The following is a 21,838-nucleotide window of genomic DNA, read 5'->3' as shown; positions in this document are numbered from 1 at the left end:
AGGAGGCCATCTCGCTGCTCGTCCGGCCACGCCCCAAAGAGAGGGCAAATGTTAACTTTTGTCTGCTTACAAATTCCTGCTTATTTTATCATGGAGATTGGAGTTTACTTTTCTCTCTCGGACTGCAAAGTTTGAGGATTTTGTAAATTGAACTGTCTGACAATAGTGCTGGAGTGCAAAGAGTGTGAAATGAAAGGGATTAATTAGGGTGTCCATTGTTTCTAACACACAACATTTAAATAGCTTGTAAATTAACTGTACACGCCAAAATATGTTTGAATAGTAAGGAAAACACATTTTGTGTAATTCTGAAGTATGATAGAAAGAAAGATTTGAACAAATAAGAACACTCAACTTAGTGATGTGACAATGTTAAACATTTTCTGAAACCCAATTTGCACACGTTTGTGTGTACACTATATGTATATATATATATATATATATATATATATATATATATATATATATATCTATATCTATATATACACGTTTCTCAGAAAAACGGCATGCTAGTGGGAATGTTGTGGCAATTTTTAACGGTAAATGCGGAGTCTGTAAATTATAGTACACTACCACATCATGCTATAGTAGGGTATTTATTAAAAATGAGAGTTCTTAAACATTAAGTGAGAAACATTCCTGTCCCCACCCTGATGATAATGCTATTAGTGAACTAAGAGGCGAGACAGGGGGTCATGTGTACCCAATATGTTGGCTAAATTCTAGTAAATGTTCAGTCTATTAAATCAAAAAAAGAAGTTTTTTTGTACAGGAGACATGCTGAACTCACTTATTTGAAGGTGGTTTTCATATGCGATAATGAAGAAAAAAATACTTGGGAAGTAAAATGTTTACATAGGATCACACAATTTGGAACCAGTTTATGGGTCAAGTTCATTATAGTAAGGTCGCCTAGATTATTCAAGTCACTAGACCAGCAGGTTTGGTAGAATTTTTCAAGGTCTGATGTCTGAAATGGAGATAGACATCTTCTCCCAGAGGCCAATAAATGGTATCCCAGGGCTACTGCAAAGGACCAAACGGCTGATAATTTTTTTCTGTTTTAAGTCCAGCTGAAAATAATTTTAGTTTTGGCAAGTATTTCTGATACTTCTTTATTCTGTTCAGAATTTTCCAAGTGAAAAATATTTGGAAAAATAAACCTTAACATTTATAAAGATTGAAAATAATAAATTCAATGTACAGTTTGGAGATACTTTAAAATGTGTGCTTTCATTCCTTCAAGTATTTTGAAACGTTTTTCTTTTTTAAAACAATGGTTTACAAACCAGCATTGGCAAAACAAATAGCTTAGCACTCCCATTTTAAGGGAAACATCTATTGGCTTTGCCAATGCTCATTTAATATAGTTGATAACTTACCATTCCAATACAGTCTTTGAAGTTCTTCTTTGAACATGCTTATGGGCAGAGCTTCAATATTTATGAATTTAAAGATGTCACTTTGGAGAACATTACAATATGAGACTGGGACCAAAGGCTACTAAGGTGAGGTAAGACAGTAGACTTGTTGGTAATAAACCCAACATTTGTTTCAAAGAAAACTTAACACCTGCAAAGAGAGTCTGTTAAGAGTTTTAATTTTGTTAAAGGATTACATTGTTCTCAGTACAAGAATTTCCAATGCACATAACAGGTCCTTCCTGCGTATCTAAAAACTGGATTGATCCAACAATATGTATAATAAATAATTTAAAGATATACTTTTCAGCAAATAGATTTTAAGGAAAATAAGCCTTTACAAACACAAAAAAGAAAAACAGATAAAATGAAAGTTGAAAAAAGTTAATATTTGTCCTATTCCACAGTAGAAAAATAAATTTAAGAGAGGAGATTATAGTGTAAATTGTTGAGTTACATTTCTAGATGAAATTCTCTTCAAAGAGAAGCAGGACAGTGAATTAGTGGGTAGTGTTTTAGTACATTAGAGCCAGTAACTTAGCTATGCCATCCATTTGCAGGGGCCACTCATGGCAGTTGTAGTTGATAATGTAGGTCCTATAATTTTGCAGTACAGTTTGATAAAAAACAATATTTGCAACACATTCTTCCACTAGCAGAAAGTGAAGACATAGATCCCAAGTATCAATAGGGATTGTAAGTATCTTAGCCTGAGCAGGAGAGGCATAGCTAAAATAGTAGGGGTTATAGGAGACATGGAGCAGGAAACCTGCAAAGGGGGTGCCAGAGGATAAATCAGAATAAGGCTAGGTACTTGGAGAGGTGAAAAAGAGGGGAAAACTCATCCTGGTCAGAGAGGATACTGATGATTTAGGGGAGATGGGAACTAGGAACAGTGGATAAGACATATGACCTGAATGAACAGCATGTGCGTGGGAAAGACAATGGATAAAGTGAGAGATCCAGTGGAAGGGGGAAAACCCATAGAGAGGTATGAAGAATCAAAAAATGAAACTACAAGAGAACCCTATACAACGATAAGCAAACCAAAGGGGGCAGAGATGTCTAGAATGAGGTGTGGCTCCAAGGATTCCTTAAACACCCATTACTGATTATTTGCATTTCATTTGGCTCTTGAGCTGAGAATACTGTATACAAGCCAACAAAAAAAACGTGGTGTGAGTGCCTAGGTTAGGAAAGTCTGATGTAGGAGTTGGCAGTTGAACTAAGGAGGTTCGGTGAGAGCAGACAGGCTATTTCTTTCAGAGCATGATCTCAGCCTGCCATTGATTTTTAGAGGTTATTGGAACTGTGTACTGTCCGAAGAGTCTTTCAGTATCATGAACGCCTTCAGAGTCTCTCAGTGCCACAGACCATCAGAGGAATGTTTCAGTATCAAAGAATGTCCTATTAGTCTTTCAGTACCCTGGACTGCCTGTAGAGCCTCTTAGGACCCTACACCATCTGTACCAATGGCTGTAGACGGCACATATTAGTTATGGCGTGGAAAAGACTAAAAACTCAAAATGCACTATTGGAGCTCTGAGAACAAAGTGGACCTCTATTCACACAGATGGCTGGGGTTCAGTGAGCCCGTAATTGCCTGTGTATCATACAGTGTCCTTGAGCGTGAAACTCTTATCCTAGAAACAAGTACCTTCATAATGCTCAGTACCAAAGAGTCTCAAACAACCGCATCATCTCTGTACCATCAAGATACACCGGTTTGTACTTTCTCTTCCTGTACCATTATACTTTCTCTCACTATTATAGTGTATCTCATTATCATGTCACTTCTCTAGGGTACTGGTGAGTATCTTAGTACCACAATCTACTTCCGGAGAATTTATGAAGTCTAACAAATACATGTATCTACAAGAGAAGACCCAAATTGTATAGGCTGTGATATGTTTAGGGTAGGGTGGTGTTGCACTGTAGTTATGTTTAGGAGGCAAGGCTTAGATGTTTTGAGTATTCAAAGGGTGTGCTGTTTCAGGACTTTCCCCTTTGTCCCTCTGGTGGATGGTGCAACAAAGATCTGCAAGGGTTTCCCTAGACTCGGATGGGGGCAGTCAGAGAAGGCTTTGTACGATATGTAGTCTCTGTAGAATGCTGTCCGATGTATCACTACTTTTTACTGCTTTCTCTGGTTTGCTGTGGGTGCAGCACGACACAAATTTGCAACATATAGCTTGTCTGAAGTGGGAGTTTCATACCGTTTCATCGTGAGACAATGTCTTACATTAGGTCAGGTGGCTGCAGTGTGACTGATCGGACACCATATCCATATGTGATTTGTGGATGTAGTGTGATAAGAATTTACAGTCCCTTTGACTTATCAGAGGGGATGCTATGTTGTACAGCTTCTCCCCAGTCTCATTCTGGTCAGCAGTGAGATGAGGTTTCCAGACCTCTGTCCTGCTATGAAGCAGGTACACTATTAGGGCACATTACCAGTCTCCTACTGTGATAATGTTGGGGCAGTTCAAATTCATTCAACACTCCAACCAGATTGCAGTGCATGTAACTGGATAAGGAGTTGTATACCCCTTACTACTGTGCGCCCAGTTACAATCACTACAAAGGCCTGTTGAAGTTTGAATTCTTTAACACTTACACACTGTTGTAGGAGACGTCACAAAAAAAGGCTAATTTGTGGTAGAACGCTGCCCAATTTGCGTACCTCCGTTTACCACAGTGAGTACCGTATAAAATGGATGGTTCACAATACAAAAACCCACTGCAAACATCATAATCATATCAAAATAACAAATCCTTATTTACAGTCTTTGTGTGGGTTCATAAGACCGTATGCATAAAGTACCTTAAAAAGGATGCCACCACGAGGAATTTCATTTGGGCATAATGCTACTTTGAGATATAATTTGTGTTTTGTCTCCCTTGACAGCACCAAATCACAAGGTAACTACTTTCAGAAGCAGTTTGGAGGAGGATGTAAAACCTACTAGATTACTTGGGGGGAAAGGTTATGTCCTTTATTTCTAGTCAACATCTGGACCCAAGACCAGATGACCAACTTTATGTATGTATCCCATTTTGTTGTTGTGCAGAGGCATGTGTGAATCACCACCTCTGCCCTGACGACGTACATGAATCTTTGTACTATGGATATTCACTGTAATGCATAAATGTCAGTCTCCATTGTGGTTATGTGCGGAAGAATGGGTGGATCTCCTTCTCCAAAAGTTGCAGAAGGATGTGTGGATTTCTATTGCGAAAAGATGCTGAGAGATGCCTGAATACCGGTCTTCGTTCTATGGTGGCGCAGAAGGATGAATGAATTGCCATCTTTATGGGAGAGCAGAAGGGTACTTGAATCTCTCCATAGGTATGGCTATATATAGGGATGCATGAACCTCTCTTTTGTGGCTTTGTAGAGGAATGCACACATCTCTTACTTCATAAGTGGGCAGAAAGCAGTGTAAATCTCCATCTTCATTCTGTGGATTCAGAAGGATGTATGGATCTCTCTCTCCGTGACTGGGGAGAGGGATTTGTGAAAATTCAATCAATTGTTGAGTCCGGTTTGTGTAGCAGCGATCAATTGTTCCATATGTTCCTTAGTGTCTTTTCCCTGGGTGAGTCTGTAGCAGCAGTACCAAGTGTTCTGGTTCAGGGAGCGATTATTCCTATGTGTCCCAGCACAGTAAATAGTGCCCACTAAAGGAACGAATACTGGTTATCAACAGCTCTGGCCCGCACTGCTGCGGCACTGCTGGCATCGCCCAAGTCTTCAGAGCCCCCAGGCTGGAGCTGCTGCAGGCGGACAGCACCGCTGCTGAGGCTGATGATGGCCGAGCCTTCCTCCAGCTCCTCAGCACCCTCCTCTTCCTCAAGTTGCATGCTGGGTGGTTCTGGAGCTGGCCTGGGGAAAGGGGCCTCGCTGTGGTTGTTAACACTGGCTGAGGAGGTGCTGAAGGTGTACCAAGGGGGCTGGAGTGCCCCGTCCAGACTCTGCTGTCGAGATGGGGGGTGTGGAGGTAGTGGAGGGGGATTACGGATGTTCGTTTCTGAAAAACAAAACAAAAACAACAAAAAAGAGTGGAGCGATAAGATTATTACTCTGCCCATCCTTCTTTTATCCTTCCAAATATACCTGGCCCTCTCACTCATAGCAAACTCTCCTATTGATACAGGACATTGTGCCCTGCTGCCTGACTGCTTACACCAGTATCTGATGCCACAATGACTTATGCACACCTCCATGTTATTAGAAACAGAGTCATTTAGACCAGTCTGTTAATAGCCTTGCAATGCTGCACAAGAGTGTGTGTGTGTGAGGGGGGGGAGGGGGCAGTTGAGTGAGGAAAGTGAGGTGCAATGAGCAAAAGTATACACAATGAGTGTAAGGGCATCATCACTACAAGGGTGGAGCTATGTGTTTGATGGAAGACCATGCATGACACTTTACAGTGAGTGAGTGTGTGTGTGTGGAGGGGAGAGGTGGGCATGCGAATTGGGAGATTACGCTGCAGTACAAAATTGGAAAAGGGGAGAGGGGCACTGTGTGATTGATGGATCTGTCAAACATAGGAGGGAGGCACCATGTGCACCAAGAAAGACTTAAAAGAAGAAGGCACAATGTACACAACTGAACAATGTGAAAGAGGGAGGCAATATATTCACAAGAGAAGTATGAAAGGAAGAGGGAAATCAAAAAGGGAAATGGGCGGGAATAATGTGCTAGATTAAGTAGTATGTGAACAGCAACGCACACACCCATGCAAACCCTTTTCGAAGTCCAGCACCATCTACTTCCTGATTCATAGTTATGATACAATGTTGTGGCCCATACAAACATCTGAAACTTGGTGACAACATTTTTGCACCTCAACATTTGAGGCCTGATTCATAAACTGTAATTTTGAGTAACTTAACACTTTTGAGTATGTTTACTACTTTTCGTTATGTAAATTAAAGTTTTGTAATAACTTACACTTTTGTGGTACGTCCACCACTACACGTTGCCAACCACTGGTACCGAAACCTCCATTATATTCTATGGGAGGGTGTTGCAGTACCAGTAGTTGGTCATGTGTAGTCCTAGACTAACTATAAAAATGTAAGTTACAACAAAAGTGAAGTTTATGTACTCTGAAATGTAGTAAATTTACTCAAAAGTGTAGGTCACCTTTGTGATTCGGGCCCTTGATTTAACAAAAAGTAATAGGCGCCCTCTAGGTGCAGGAAAAAGTAGTTCAGATCTTCCACCACATGGCTTATTTTGCAACGGGTAATTGAGGACATTTCCACAACAGACCCTGTGGGCATGTACGCGCCATCAGATGTGGATGTGGATTTCAATATCAGTTAGGTGCTTGCCATACCACCACATTTGCATCAGATTTCAAAGACTTCTATTGCCAAATTTGAACGCGGGTTAAAGGTTCCCACAGGAAAGCCTTCATTTGTTTTTCAGACAGATGTGTGTTCAGTACATCTACATATGAGAATGTGGCTGACTGGTGGATATTTTGTGAACATGTCGATGCGATTTATACTAGGGCACTGGTTGTGCTGTTACAATTTTATGTAGATAACAGCTTAGTCTGGACATTCATCCGTATCTGGAGTGGTGTACGAATGGTCACTGGTCATAGTCACATGCATGCACTTGGTGACACATCATTGGTAGGAATATCGGACATCTAAATGTGGTTTACAGATTACCTGAGTAAATACCTTTACCTGGACATGGTTATAATATGGAATGTTATTGTTATTTTCAGACTTGAAAATGAATAACTCATTGTTACAGGGTATACTTTACTTGGTGTAGAGAGAAGTGACAAGTGTACACCGTGCATACAGACAATTGGCAGATGTGCAAAGAGCGTACAGACAATTAACAGAAGTCCCTTTGTTGTACAGATTATGGTATTTTATCGTGGATCCAGGAGAAATCTGGACTAGGGGCACACACCTAGAAAGGGCACATATTCAGACTACAGAGAACGTAAGTACAGAAGTAGTGTGATTTACTGTGTCCAACACAATGTGTGAGAAGAAGGGATGGAGTGACAGCAACTTCAGCTTTTCACGAGTTGGAAAATAAATGTAGATCTATCCATCATTCACATACATTTAGGTAAAGAACCCTTTTGCACCGGATCTGCCATTCTTTTAGAGTTAAAAAAAATAATATATTTCTATAATACACATTTTTATAGAATACCTCGTTCACCATGTTTTGTCTTTGCTTACCAAAATGGAACAAATTATTTGGGAACTTCTTCCAGGTGTTTATGTTTGTGCATTATTCCCAGAAATCCCTTCACAATTTGTCTCCCTACTCAGACAGAGTACACAACCTTCGATTTATCCCCTTCAGATTGCTGTCACTGGGGGTTCACTAGGTCATGCAATGTACAAAAGCTCAACCTTACAGGAGTGCACTCCTAGTTTCACATTTTCAGCAATCATCTTCATGGAAATGCCATTTAATGACTAAGAGCAAAACTTTCAGCAGACTGTCTAGCATTCTGCTTCCTGGGCAGTACTAGCCGTCTACCCTCTAGGAGACTGACAATGTTCTAGGTAAAGCACCTGTGCGAGATCAACTCACTCCCTTGGACAAATTGCCTGCAAATGCTGAACCCTCAGAAGCTTAAATGATGCCCAATGCACATTGCCAGTACTCGCCCTCATGGTAGTTGTCAGGCTTGAAAGCTATAATGAGTTATTTTTTTCTGGGAGAGGATTGCTTCCAAATGTTTTGTGTTCAAGCGCAATTCCCACAAATCCCCTCTCAATTTTTCTCATTCCCCAGATAAAACTATGGATAGCATTTGGGAGCAAAGGGAAACTTTAACTTTGCACTGTTTTGTATACATCTAACTCCTCTAACAAACCTTCAGTCAAGTATTTCTATTCAATGACCCCTCCTCAACTCATAGTACACAATCTGTGAGGTGATTTTTCCCCTGCAGAGTGTCAGAGTATGAGGCCCCTGCATTGGGCTTCCTTGGCAATACTATCTTTCCACCCTCTGGAAGACGGACAATACTATATGCGAAGCACCTTGGCAGGCTTACTTCTTACCTTCTGGGACAAAAATCTGCAAAATACTCAGACTCCAAGATGAGGCCCAGTACAGATTGCCAGTACTTGCCAGCGTGTTTGATGTCCTCCCTGAAGACAGTAAAAAGTAGCCTGCTGTGTGAGCACCCCTCTACATTGGCAGCACTCTGTCCTAGGCAAAGTCACTGCACACGATCACTGCTCAGTCGGACGTTTTGGTGATGGTCCCTCCCCTGCCAGAATGTAACCTTTTGGGAGGTATGTATGAACAATGAATGAGAAGAATACACACTTACAAACAGTCATTCGCTCCAATGGAGATGGGGGTAGATGGTGAGTCGGGGACGCGATGGGCGACCTCACACACTGTCGATCTACTGCCAGCCCGCTCACGGCCTGCAAAGATGGACCAATAGAACAAACAGCCAATCAGAAACGAAGAAAGCATGAAACAAAGAGCCAATCAAGCTTGTGGACCAATGCAGGAATGGCAAAAGGTGAAGGAGGAACAAATAAGCAAAAAAACATACAAATCGAATACCCACTCCCATCCTCTGATTGTAAAGTGAACACTAGCCTTTGATGGTGAGGTTAGCAAATTAACGACTAAACAGAGGCCACATCTTAATGTGATCAATGAACAAGCAAAGGCAGTACCTCATTGTCATAGCAAAGGATCAATACTAGGATTTTATTGTAATTCAAACAGCGATCAACTAACACTAGTCATTCACTGCAATGTAAACAGCTAAACAAACACATGCGTACCTATAAAGCATTTTATATATATATATATATATATATATATATATATATATATATATATATATATATATATATATTATAAAACAAGCAATCACAGCCTTAGTACTGTGTATGACTAGAGAACAGTGAATGGACAATAGAAGTATTTCCATATAATGTGACCAACAAATTGCCAGTCAACACAAGTTATTGTCATGCAAACATTAATAGACAAAAATACAACTCAAACTAGGTTTCAGTTACTGACAGGACCAACCCTAGCATCTGACTGTCCTCCACCTTTCTTTTGGCTTTGTTTAAGTTGACAGAACTGCTGATGTGACAACAGAATACGTCTCTTTAGGACTGTGGTATACCTGAAACATATATGCAGGTGTCTGTGTATAAATAAGTACAACTGCGAGAGCTTTGTGGTAACAAACATGCCTGTCCTGGAAGGTAGCAGTTCAAGAACTGTTTTATCACTGTCTTCACAGAAGGCAATTTACATCAGGCATAATCTCTGCTTCAGTGGGTTGTTCAGTAAAAGGTTCCAACACAACTGATACTGTGTTTACCTATAACTAGCACTGTAGACCGAATGAAGGTGATCAGTTGCATTACTTGGGACTGATGAGTGACTGTATAGCTAGGATATTCGATTCCTCATTTTTCAAGGATGCCCCAATTTTACAATTTCCTCTTTCCACTCCTTGATGACCAGCAGTGGAGAGTAGCTTCTGCCTTATCTGTTCTATTTTCCAACAGTTCATTTATCATTAGAAACATATCTGCATTTGTGGCAGAAAATCCACATTTTGTTCAAAGTTTAACCCAAATCATAAAAGGTTTGTTTGTGTTGGGGAGAGAATCAATACACTGGCTGACTGGCAGATGAAGTCTATGCAGGTGTCGCAGTTTGAGTAAGCAGTCAAGCTGAAAGGCACATCTCAAACAACATTTTTAATAACAGTAACAAAAAGCTTTATACTACAGTGATGTTTCTATAACTTTGCTCTTTTAGGTCTTCCTTATTTTTGAGTCTTTGGGCATCAAAATCAGTAACCACCCCTCTGGTATCGTGCATCAACTGGAATGAAAACAGCTTGAAACTATTAAGTGATGCTTCAGTAGCATCCACAACATGTACTGCATTTCTTCTTGCTCTCATCACACACTTAGAATTTCACCTTTATTTAAGGCCTGATGCCAATGTTACAATCTCAAACGTAAAAATTATATTTGACATTTTTCTTTTAATGGCCAAGTATAAATGTTATTTCTTAGGCATTGCGTGTAAAGATTGTTGCACCACCCACACATTGAATGGATAGCTATGGGGAAATGCAACTAAAAAGGCACATTTATGTTGTCATTTCAAAGCAGCTTGGTGTGAGGAGTAAATTATTTTACGTATATAAATATGACCAAATAACGGGTTAGTGGCCTACATTTATTCTCATTGACTTGGGATATCTTCTACATAGAAAGTGTAAAATTATCTTTATTACTATTGTTGAGCATGGGTAAGAGTCGTGTTTCACAAGAGGCGAACCCTCGAGTAGATCATGATGCTCTTCCCCTCCCTCAAGGAGGGTAACAAATAGCATATTGCAGTATGTGAATCTGTAAGTATGGTTTAACCCCTTCAGTGCTAATGACAAGGGTAACTCGTCATGGAGTTTCCATTGATTTCAATGGAAAGTCAATGGAAGTGCATCATGTGCCTTAGCAGCCAAGTGGTGCTACACTGGTTTTATTTTGCAGGAGTTCTAAACAATGGTATTTAAAAATATCCAGAACACAAGGTATTCAATCCTAGCTGTGAAATAAAAACATTTTTAAAAAATCACAATTATTAGGCCTTGCGAGTATGGACCGAGTTGCTTTTTCAATAAAATGATTCCATAATTGAATAATCGTTGAGGCAATAATCAGTGTTTACTCAAACCAGTTAAGCTCTGTGGTAATGACACTTAAATGTGTTAATCAATGTTTATTAATATTATTAACTGATTATCCTATGGCCTGTCCTTGTTTAAAGCAACTTAGAGCAAAGTCAGTCTTGTTGCCAAAGAGGATCCATCGAACAGCATATGTAATATAGATACTGGCTGTCTCCCGAAAGCTAGCGGAGTGTAGACAGTTATGTCCATTTGATGCAGAGTGAGGAGCCAATATATCAGGCAACTGAGAGGACCTTGTCCTGACAAGAGGGAGTATTTGTTTCACTGCCTCATGTCCATCACTCACAACCAATGCAAAGTGATTAGGGTGATTAGGAAAAATTAGTTGAGCCACCTCCCACTAAACAGTATCGGGCAAAAAGGCAAGTCGCAATAATTGAGAGAAGAGCAGACTCCCTGAAGAGAAGAGCTTTTCCAGGTCTTTAATCTTTTTCGACTTCGTATCTGTTGGACAAGTAAGAAAAAAAAATCTTGAAGACAAACATGCCTGCACCTCAGAGCATTCGGATATCAGGAATTTCGGATACCCAAGAGGCAAATGATGGTAACATGCAGCCTGAAAGTTAACAGTCGATACAGGAGCTGTAATGTACATGGAGGGACATGTAGGGGGCTTCTAACAACAACTGCTGTGTCTTTCGTCTACATTTCATAAAGCTAGAGGGTCTTAAGGAAATGTATAATTTCATGAGTGATCCAATTTCGTGGTCGAGTCAACACTAGAGTTAAAGGCAGAACAGCTGAAAAGGCCTCTGATGAAGAATGATGAATAGGTGGCAGCGAAGTAGGGCTAATAGGTGCCAGAACGTCACAAAACGAAGCAGGTCCCGGATTGGATATTGTGGAACTAGTCGGACACCCACTAATCTTCTTGGGGCATGAAGACACATCAGAGGCTCTCTGGAGAGAACATTTGCTAAAGGATGCCAACATTGCCAGGGTGAAAGTAGCGCTGTGCAAGGGGTCTCCTCCAGAGTACGACAAAGCTAGCAGCACATCCTCTGGCTTTGGATGTTGAGTTGCATTCGGTGTTGGTGTAATACCCATAATACTTACTTCTGGACATCAAACTACTTTGCAAGACCGATGGGACTTTTCTGCTCCATCTACCTGACCTTCTTTGAGGAAGCTCACTTAACAGACTTACCAGTCAAAGGTGGGAAGAAATGGGACCTGGTATGGCACCTGAAAACAGAGCAGTGCTGTGTATCTAGATGCTGGACCTACACCCGAGCCATATAGATCTTAGTGCAGTATCTGTTAGGCCTTCACAGCTTCATCAGTGAGGTCATACCTTTAGTGGTTCTAGAATCCAGATGTGCTTTGTATTAACAGTTGAGCTTGTACTGGTGGAGGAGGGGATAATAAAGACACCTGGCTCTAATATTCTCCCAGTGTCTTCCTTTCAGCAATGAGGATTGCTGGGATCCTGAGTACACAGCCTCAACCCACTGTCAGTGTTCTCGGCATACAGACTGCAACCACCAGGGCAGCCAAGCGGCTCCAATGTAGGTCCTCTTAGCAGTGGTAACAAGTGCCCCACAGCCGGAATGGCGAATGAGGCACACTTCGGTGGCAGATTTTTCCTCCTGAATTCTGCTAGTAACTTGTATGGTAGCTCTGAATAAAAAAAGTTAAGAACTAATTTTAAGCACCTGTAAAGAAGCATTACTTTCATTATTTGCCACGTACGAGCACCATTTTGGAGTGGTATCATTTTGGTCTGAGAGCCCAGCGAGAGAAGACATCTGTTGGGAATTGGTCACTGCCCTCAGAAAAATAGATCGCCCTGCAAGTTTGGGAATTAAAAAAATTAACATATTCGGGGTACATTTTGGTTAAATGTCGGTGTGACAAGATCCATGAGGAGCTTTGGCTAAAAGATGAACCACCTTTAGAGGATGTTAGCCTCCGCTAAAAGAGTCAAGCACAATGGATTGGGTGGGTATGCTTAAAAGAGAAGAAAATTAAGTGTTACATAGTAATGAAGAGTGTACTGGTGGAAAAATATAAAAATGAGAAATCACTCCTAAACGGTTAACGGTCAACGGTCAACGTTACAGGTGTGGGCTAAGAGGGCACATGCGTAATGATAAGGAGTCCCTGACTCTACAGGCTACGTGCAAAAAAATGTGGGTACAGATGTAATGTTATGGACTCTAGTAAAAGTTCTGTCAAGGTTTGAGGACGTAGTGTAGAGAAGGACGATACTGATGATATAGTATTGCAAATTTTTAACTAGAGCCCAGGAAATCCTAGAAAGTCAAAATTAATGATAAGCTGTATCAGAAGATGTTTGATTTGTGTTGATGGTCAAGCATAATTTCTCAAAAACTATTTGATAGCATGTTTAATGGTGATACTAAACTCTGTAAAATAGATATCAAACCTGGTAGTTATGAAAGCCACAAAATTAAGATGAGGGGGCACTTTATGTATACAACTCAGTTCAAGAACTGTATTATTCCAAGAAAACTATATGTATCTATCAAGGGAGACATTATTCTGGGGAGTCCTCATCAGAAGTCGCTTGTATTTATTTATATTTGAATGCTCAACCACAAGTGAGTGTGAACCAAGAGAACAAGGAGTGTGAGAATTTTGAAAAGTTGTTCACTCGAAGTATTCAATAAGAAAACAGTATAATAAACTGAAAGCTAACTCTTGTCATGTAGTAGAAGAGGTTAGTAGAATACTGTTGAGTGTTCAGGATGCTGTACGTGAAGAATTGGAGAACCTTCAACAGTTGTGGGTCATTACACTGGCGGAGGTAAATGAATGGCTCCATTGGGCATGGCTAGGAAAGACAATGGAGCAATTAGGCTGTGTGTAGACTAAAGAGGGCTTAATAAAGATATTATAGTACACCAATATGCACTCCCCAGCATCACAGAATTGTTGTCTACCATAGCTTTATAAAATATTTATGAGGATCGAGTTTCTGCATATCATCAGATCAAGTTACACCTGGATTCTCAACAACATACAAGTTTCATTACACTGATGGGTTCTTTTACACTTCTCAGAATGCCTCTTGGTTAGGCTTCTTTAGTCTTCAATCGTGTAATGCAATCTATTTTGGGAAACTTGTCTGAGCGGCTTTTCTAGATAAAGTACTAATATTTGTTTCAAATAATGAAGAACATAATGAAAGAGTCTGTACTGTCCTGAAAAGGTTCAAAGAAGCAGTTTTAACACAATGTTAACAAACGTTTATTTGGAACAGAAGAAATATCATTCATAGGTCACAGTGCAACTAAAGATGGGTTAAAACCCAAGAATGATTTGGTGAGCTCGATTTGTAAACTATGTGGACCTTTCAACAAAGACACGGCTTTTTCTTTGCTATGTATGGTGGAAAACTATGGCTATTTCCTACAAACCTTGTCTGGTGGGTAGGGAGAGCAGAAATGGATTTATGTGGACCTTTCAACAAAAGACGAGATTCTTTCTTTTCTATGTATGGTGAAAAAATATGGCTATTTCCTGCAAACCTTGACTGGTGGGGACGGAGAGCAGAGATGAATTGCATGAGCCTCCTGTGCTTTAAAAGGGGAATAAATAAATAATGTATTATCTAATAGGAGGCACTAGTCATGGGCTGGGACACAAAAGAAAAGTAGATATTTTGTCTGAGGCTCTACCTTTTCTATGTGGACTGCTCATGAACCGTTGAGGGATATTTGAACTAAACAAGGATTGAATTTGATCTCTGCACCAATTCGAACATTAATGGTAGTATTGTGAAAGTGCACATTTTCACTTTGACTATATACCGGGGTGGATAAATGTGCTATGGATTGCCTCTTAAGGCTGGTGGTGGTTGAGGATTAGGACTGTAATTAACTTGATGATGAGGTATAGTCCAGTGAAAATGAGTGGTATCACCAGTGGTAGGATATAGCGGTAGGAATGGAGAAATTAACTCAAGCAAGATGCTTTGCTTGTGGAGTGCTGTAACTTTTCGAGGAATGGTTGGCCAACAAAAATGGAGTTTACAACTTAATTAGGTCTTATTGGATGATCAAAGAGGAGTTATCGCTACATGATAGTATTGTCTTCAGGGGCTAAAGATTGGTTACACCATGTAGTTTATGTGAAAGAGAATTTAATATGTCTCCTAAAGGACATTTGTGGATGATAAAACGAAGGCAAGGATTCATTCTGAGTTCTGGTTGCCTAGTCTTGAAATGGAGATAGAAAGAAAAATGTGAGAGTGTTCTAAATGTAAAGAGTGATACAATTCATAGATTGAGTACCGTTACAATTGAATGTAGGACGTTTCCTGATGGACCTTGGCAAGAAATTGCAATGGATTTAGAAGACCCGTTAAGAAGTGAGAATTTTACATATTAATTGTTTGTAGTGGCTTATTTTCTAGGTACAAGAAATTGGATGAGTCTCTGACACTTCATTTGGTTACACAATTCTTAAAAAAAATTGTTTTGTAAAAATAATTGACAGCCAACTGTGTTCAATTCTTCTCCTATGAAAAGGACAATTTTCTAAAGTTATATGGCATCATCTATAAAGGATGATCTCTATATCATAAACAAACCAACGTTATGGAAGAGAGATACAATAGATCTACTAAAGAAGATGTGAGAAGTTGGCCTGATGTGCAGTGTTCACTATTCTAGTGATCACTATATATCAGTCCAAACAACCCTTATTGATGATTGGTTGTAAGTCAACCTTATAGACCAGCTATCCTAGTAGCATGGATACGAGCAGTCTAAGGCTAAGACTCTAGAGGGCGTGTTAAGCCAGCTGTTTTACCATCACATTACCCCTTGAACACCCAGTGAAAGGACACCACACAAGTGTTATGAAAATAAACAGTGTATTTATTAGAATCACAACAACCCTGTACTCTTTATGAGGACAGGGTGCTAGGCACACAACAAAACTCTTACGAATATACTTAAGTTAGCACGTTATACACAAATGCCCGAGGGGCACGAAAAACCATATACTTAAAAAGTGGAATGCGAAATTACTAGCAGGTAAGTACAGTACTAATAGGCTTTGGAATCGCTAGGACTTAACTAGGGAATCGTTAGATTACTTCTAGGAGACCTAGGGGACTCGGGTGCAGAGTGTGCACTCTCACGCGGGATGCGGGACAAAGTCTATGGAGGCTAGTAAAGGCAAAGTTAGTGTTCACGGGCGAACCCGACCTGGTAGGAAGAAAACGACAGTGGATCCTGACCCTAGGATAATGAGGCTATGCTGGGACACCGAAGTGCCGAAGTTACCTAGCCCAGGGGCTGCAGCTGCATAGGTCTGAAAAGACGTCGGGGATCTCGTTGCCGGACCAGGAGCCTGGAAGAAGGAAGTTGCTGGCAGGCGACCAGTGAAGGAAAGTTCGATGGATCCAAGCCTGGATCAAGGAAGAAGAAACCTGAAAGCAGAGGGGACCAAGTTCTTGAATCACTAGCCAGTGATTAAGTGGGCACCAGGATGGCACCGGGCGAAGTCACCTCGACTAGGTGAGTGGGCGACGCTGGCTCTGCAGATCTCACGGACCAGGAGGCGTTGTCGGCGACCAGGATGGAGAGGCGAGCTGTCCCACGATGGATGAAGCTGTCGGCGTCGAAGTTACCCAGGATTGGGCAACAAGCCTTGGCTAGTTCAAGCCCACGCGGTGGACTCAAAATGGCGTCTTGAGTGGACCAGGAGGGTCCGGGGTGCTCCTCTTTTGGAAGGGAGCAAGGGCCAACCTGGAGCAACCAGACCAGCAGCAGAAATGTCGTCGGGCGTCGTTCAGAAGGCCACAAGCCAGCGGGCTAGTAGCCAAACAACGCGGTGAGCAGCAAAAAGCAGAAGGGCCCCACGCAGATCGTGGAGATGCTGGGAGGCTGCACTTCGGTGCTGGAGCTGCTCAGGGTCGGGGCTTCTCGGACCCCAAAGCACTCACCAGGAAATTACTCGGCGGGCTTGCTGGGAAGAAGTCGTGCAGTCTTGAAGATGGCCGGTCCCTCGAGGTCTCGTCACACCCACGAATCTCAGCGTGACTGATGATGCAGGTAGAGGTCAGAGGTGCCAGGGAAGCCGGTTCTCGTCGAGCTGGGCAGTCTTGATCCGGAGGAGAGACTTGCAGCAGACCGCAGTGTTCTTAAGATGGTGCCTGCGGATGCAGGGTGACTACTCCTTAGTCACAAGGGAGAAATCTTAGGAAGAAGTCTTGAGTTCCTTTCGTGGAAAGTAGTTTCAGGATTCAAAGATGATCTGATTTGGAAGGGGGCCAGTTCCTACCTTTATCCTGTAAAAAGGGGCTGGCACGCGACTAAGTCCTGCCCTAGGGGTGGGACTAGGAGGGGGGTGGTTACACCCACTTCCTTGGCGCAAGCAAGCCTGGGAACGACGAGCAGAGCCCTACCTTGTAGCGCAGTGTGAGGATAGCGCTTGGGGAGCTCTAAGGAAGCGGAGCAGCGGAGCAGCGGTCCAGCCAGCCAGCCAGCGTCACCGGAATCCTGCCACCAGTCGCGCCGCCGCCTAGGGACTACACTTCCCATTGGGCATAGCGGCGGCGCGTTCCCCGACGCTGCAAAAGCGACGGGAGGGGCGCTACTTAGTTGGAAGCCCTCGGTGGAGCGGGGGTGAGGCGCAAGCAAGCCTGGGAACGACGAGCAGAGCCCTACCTTGTAGCGCAGTGTGAGGATAGCGCTTGGGGAGCTCTAAGGAAGCGGAGCAGCGGAGCAGCGGTCCAGCCAGCCAGCCAGCGTCACCGGAATCCTGCCACCAGTCGCGCCGCCGCCTAGGGACTACACTTCCCATTGGGCATAGCGGCGGCGCGTTCCCCGACGCTGCAAAAGCGACGGGAGGGGCGCTACTTAGTTGGAAGCCCTCGGTGGAGCGGGGGTGAGGCGCAAGCAAGCCTGGGAACGACGAGCAGAGCCCTACCTTGTAGCGCAGTGTGAGGATAGCGCTTGGGGAGCTCTAAGGAAGCGGAGCAGCGGAGCAGCGGTCCAGCCAGCCAGCCAGCGTCACCGGAATCCTGCCACCAGTCGCGCCGCCGCCTAGGGACTACACTTCCCATTGGGCATAGCGGCGGCGCGTTCCCCGACGCTGCAAAAGCGACGGGAGGGGCGCTACTTAGTTGGAAGCCCCCAGCGTCGCGGGACGCGAGCGGGACGCCCGGGGCTAAGCCCGGGCAAAGGGCGGGCCCTCTGTGGCCCTCAGAGGCACGAAAAGGCCAGGCTAGGCCATTCCCTCGATATCTTCACCGCAAAGTAAGGTACTGTTTTCTCTGTGACTTTCTGGGTTGTTTCGTTTTGTACGCACAACTGCTACGTGTATTGTAATCATACCATCATTTTCCGCAGTACATCTATTCTATCATCTATTTGGCTTGTTCTGACGACAGGGTTTCCGTTTTACACTCGGCTATTATCCCAAGCATGGGGAAAAAATTGGCCCCCGTCCCAGCGGAGTCTGTGAACACTATAGATTCATACCTTGTGCAAGTAGTTAACGACATCAACAACAAGCGCAGGCAATCTTTGGGGCTGAGTCAATCACCTATTCTTCCGTCAGCAAGTCCATCGACAAGTGCCCTTAGTTTTGAGACATTTGAACCATTGCCAGATAATCTCCCAGGGACCCCGGTAACTCTGATGTCCCAAGATCCGGATCCCGAGGATAAAGCTGAATCTGACCTCCAATCAGACAGACAGGATCTGATTGACTTATCAGATAATACCATCAATGATCCAAATCAACAGATAGACGCCACGGTAGTAGTCCTTCACTCTCCGCAAATTCCCACAAGGGCTGTCAGAGCTTGTCGGAAACCTACAGTGAAACGGGGGGGCAAACATCTTAGCAGGAAGAAGACCGCCACACCACCACCGACCCGAGCAAGAAAACAGCTCGATCCTGTCATTGATACTGAGCCAAGAAATACTATCGACGAGGACCTCTTTAATAGAATCCAAGATATGATTGACATTAAAATCAGGACAATAATCAAACCCATGATAGGGAAATTGGATAAGTTAACATCTGAGGTAAAAAAGTTAGGTGTGGTACATAGTAAGTTGGTAGACGAGGTTGAAAATTTATCTTCCCTCGTCACAAACTTAGTACCCACAAATGCAGAAGTCATCCCCATTGAGAGTAGCTCGCAACCCATTCAGCAAGGGCTGTCACTCCTGCCTTCATCACCCTTACCCTCACTACCACCATTACCCTCACTACCACCATTACCTGCAGTGGGTCAGGTTGTAGATACCGCAGTCCCTAGTATTAGTACATCTGATGCTATAGTGGATGCACACCAAGTGGATATTTCTGCCCAATTTATCTTGGAAGCCTCGCCGGTTGTCTTGGTGTTGGCCAATGTCCCAGTCTTAACTCAAGGCAAAGTAGAGTCCAATCAGGACTTAAAAGACAAAGCGCTACATTGGCTAACCAACAATATGTTTATGACAGAACAGGGTTTCGATAAGTTGGCAGGGGACATTGTTATGTCAAGGAGGGTCCCATGGATCGGTAATAAGGCCAAAAAGTTTCAAGGGGATTGCGTGATCTTAAATTTTGCCAATGCCGAGGTCCTTCCAGACATTTTAAATAACATCTTCCCGCCCCAAAAACGTAGTGGCTCCATAATTCCCCTCACCCTCAAGTTCTTTTTTGACAAAAGTAGGTTTACTACCTTACCTAAACTTCCTACCTATAAAAGATCTACCAATGCCGATGGTTGGGGAGGGGGTCCTAGATTTCGACAGCATAACAACTGGTCCCAATTAACAGCCTATAGGGAGCCAGGCAGACCCTATCGCCCAAACGACCTAAACTTCAGGCCACTTCCGGCACAAGAGCCAAGAGGGAATGTTTGGGGTCCTAGCTTGAGGGGCTTTGACTATAACAACAGGGGTTTTAGGCCTACTCAATGGGTGGGTAACGATCAGTTCCCGGTACATCCAATAACCTCTCAACCCCTGTGGAACCCAGGACCTTTCGGTCAGGCCCAGGCTGCTACTCCTTTTGAGTGGGGCGTGGGTATTGGCAATAGATTCGCTCCCTTGTCAGACTTAAATTCCTGCGATTGACTCGAACCTGAAGTAGTCAATGAACTGGAGGAGGTGTTCGACTCACTAGTTATGGGCAGTGGCCAGGTATTGCAACAACCAATAGCTGAATGTGCAGAGGAGTCCGCGTTAGCTTATATAGAACCACCTACTGACCACTGTAAGATAATGAGTTGGAACGTGGCGGGTCTAAATGCCAAACGCCAGGATCAAGCATGGCTAAATTTTATTTCTATGCATCATATTATTGCCCTGCAAGAAACCTGGGATACGGCGCACAACCTTTGGTGGGACGGATATATCAGTTTTACTAAACCTGCAGTCCCCAGTAGAGCGGGTAGAGCCAAGGGGGGTTTGGTGTTTTTTTTCTCACTGGCTCTAAAAGGTAGTTATAGGCAGATCAGCTCGGATTCCGATAATATCTTAATCATCGAGAGGGTGACCAGTAAAGCTTGCAAATCACTTTATGTAAACTTTTATAATTCTAGGAACAGCGAATATAATGGTCGTAATATCGCAAGCCTAGATTCTATTTTAAACACAGTAATTCAGGATAAAAATTTTGTTTATGAGTTAATTTTATTAGGCGATTTTAATATTCATTTATGCGAATTAGCTTGCAAGGGTAGCGACGTAAAGGAAGCCGAGGATGTAGTCATACAGGGCCCTCATTTCGAACATTCTGTAGAGGGGCAGGAGCTTGAGGAATTACTGGCCAACTTTGATTTAAGCGAACCTGACTGCTCTCTGAGAATCCCAACCTTTACTGGCACCCTACATGGTACAGTAATCGATTATATTTTCGTAACTCGGGGAATTTTAAGCCGGACTATGGTTTATCGCACCGTACCCACTCATTTTAGCGATCACAACCCAGTTCTTCTTGAAGTGGCTTGGGGCGCCTATATGGGGGTACTCCCAGCAACGGAAAAAGTGGCGCATCCTTTGAGGCCTACTGACCAAAATAGAAGAGTGAAGTGGGCCAAAGTGATACCTGATGACTTCTATAAAAAATGCTTCCCCAAAATTGAAGCCCAAGTTGAGCTTTGTAGAAACCCGGGTTTACACGGGCATACCATAGTTGCAGCATATGAGGCAATTTGCACCCAAGTCTCGAAGGATCTCCTGGTTAAATCCACCCCGGGAGCTCAAGGTCACAAGCGCTGGTTTGACCACGAATGTTCGAAAGCACACAGAGAATTGCTAGCGGCATTAAAAGTTGTACCAAGGGACAGTGCTGAAATTTCTAAAAAAAGGAAGACCTACAAGTCGGCCATAAAAAAACGCAAAATCGCAATCAAACGCGAAACCTGGGACAATCTCGTTTGCGCGGCTGTTCTAAAGGATAGCAGGAGATTTTGGGAGATCTTAAGGCAACCGCTATTTGCGGAAGATAACAACGCACCGATGGACTGTGTGATCGCTGATGAAACATGGTTTTCCTTTTTTAAGAATGTATATGGGGGAGATGATGACGGAAGCATAAATAGGGGCCAGCTGTATAGGAAAAGCGTACACCCCATTATCTTCAACCGGGAAGAAGTCGAAAAAGCGCTCTTGGCAACCACTAAACAAAAGGCACCTGGCCCGGATGGTGTCCCGGCTGACTTCTTCATGTTCTCTCCTAAAT

At 42.9% G+C, this 21,838-nt stretch overlaps 1 protein-coding gene across 4 annotated transcripts in view; it reads right to left on the bottom strand.

Annotated features, from left to right (window-relative positions):
• Positions 1-1,579: 1,579 nt before the first annotated feature.
• SH2B1 (SH2B adaptor protein 1) overlaps positions 1,580-21,838 on the bottom strand; it is a 333,368-nt gene continuing 313,109 nt past the window's right edge. For 3 of the 4 annotated variants that reach the window (XM_078652262.1, XM_078652264.1, XM_078652263.1), the window contains one exon: positions 1,580-5,452. In XM_078652262.1, coding sequence (XP_078508388.1) covers positions 5,103-5,452 — 350 coding nt within the window. In that variant the 3' untranslated portion in view covers positions 1,580-5,102. Of the gene's footprint in view, positions 5,453-8,758; positions 8,859-21,838 lie in introns of all 4 variants that reach the window. The other variant, XM_078652265.1, reaches the window with a different exon arrangement.

This window comes from Lissotriton helveticus, chromosome 7 (genome assembly GCF_964261635.1).
Source record: "Lissotriton helveticus chromosome 7, aLisHel1.1, whole genome shotgun sequence".
NCBI classification, from domain to species: domain Eukaryota; kingdom Metazoa; phylum Chordata; class Amphibia; order Caudata; family Salamandridae; genus Lissotriton; species Lissotriton helveticus.
The sequence above is the reverse complement of the archived record's forward strand: the minus strand, read 5'-3'. Positions and strand labels throughout refer to the sequence as shown.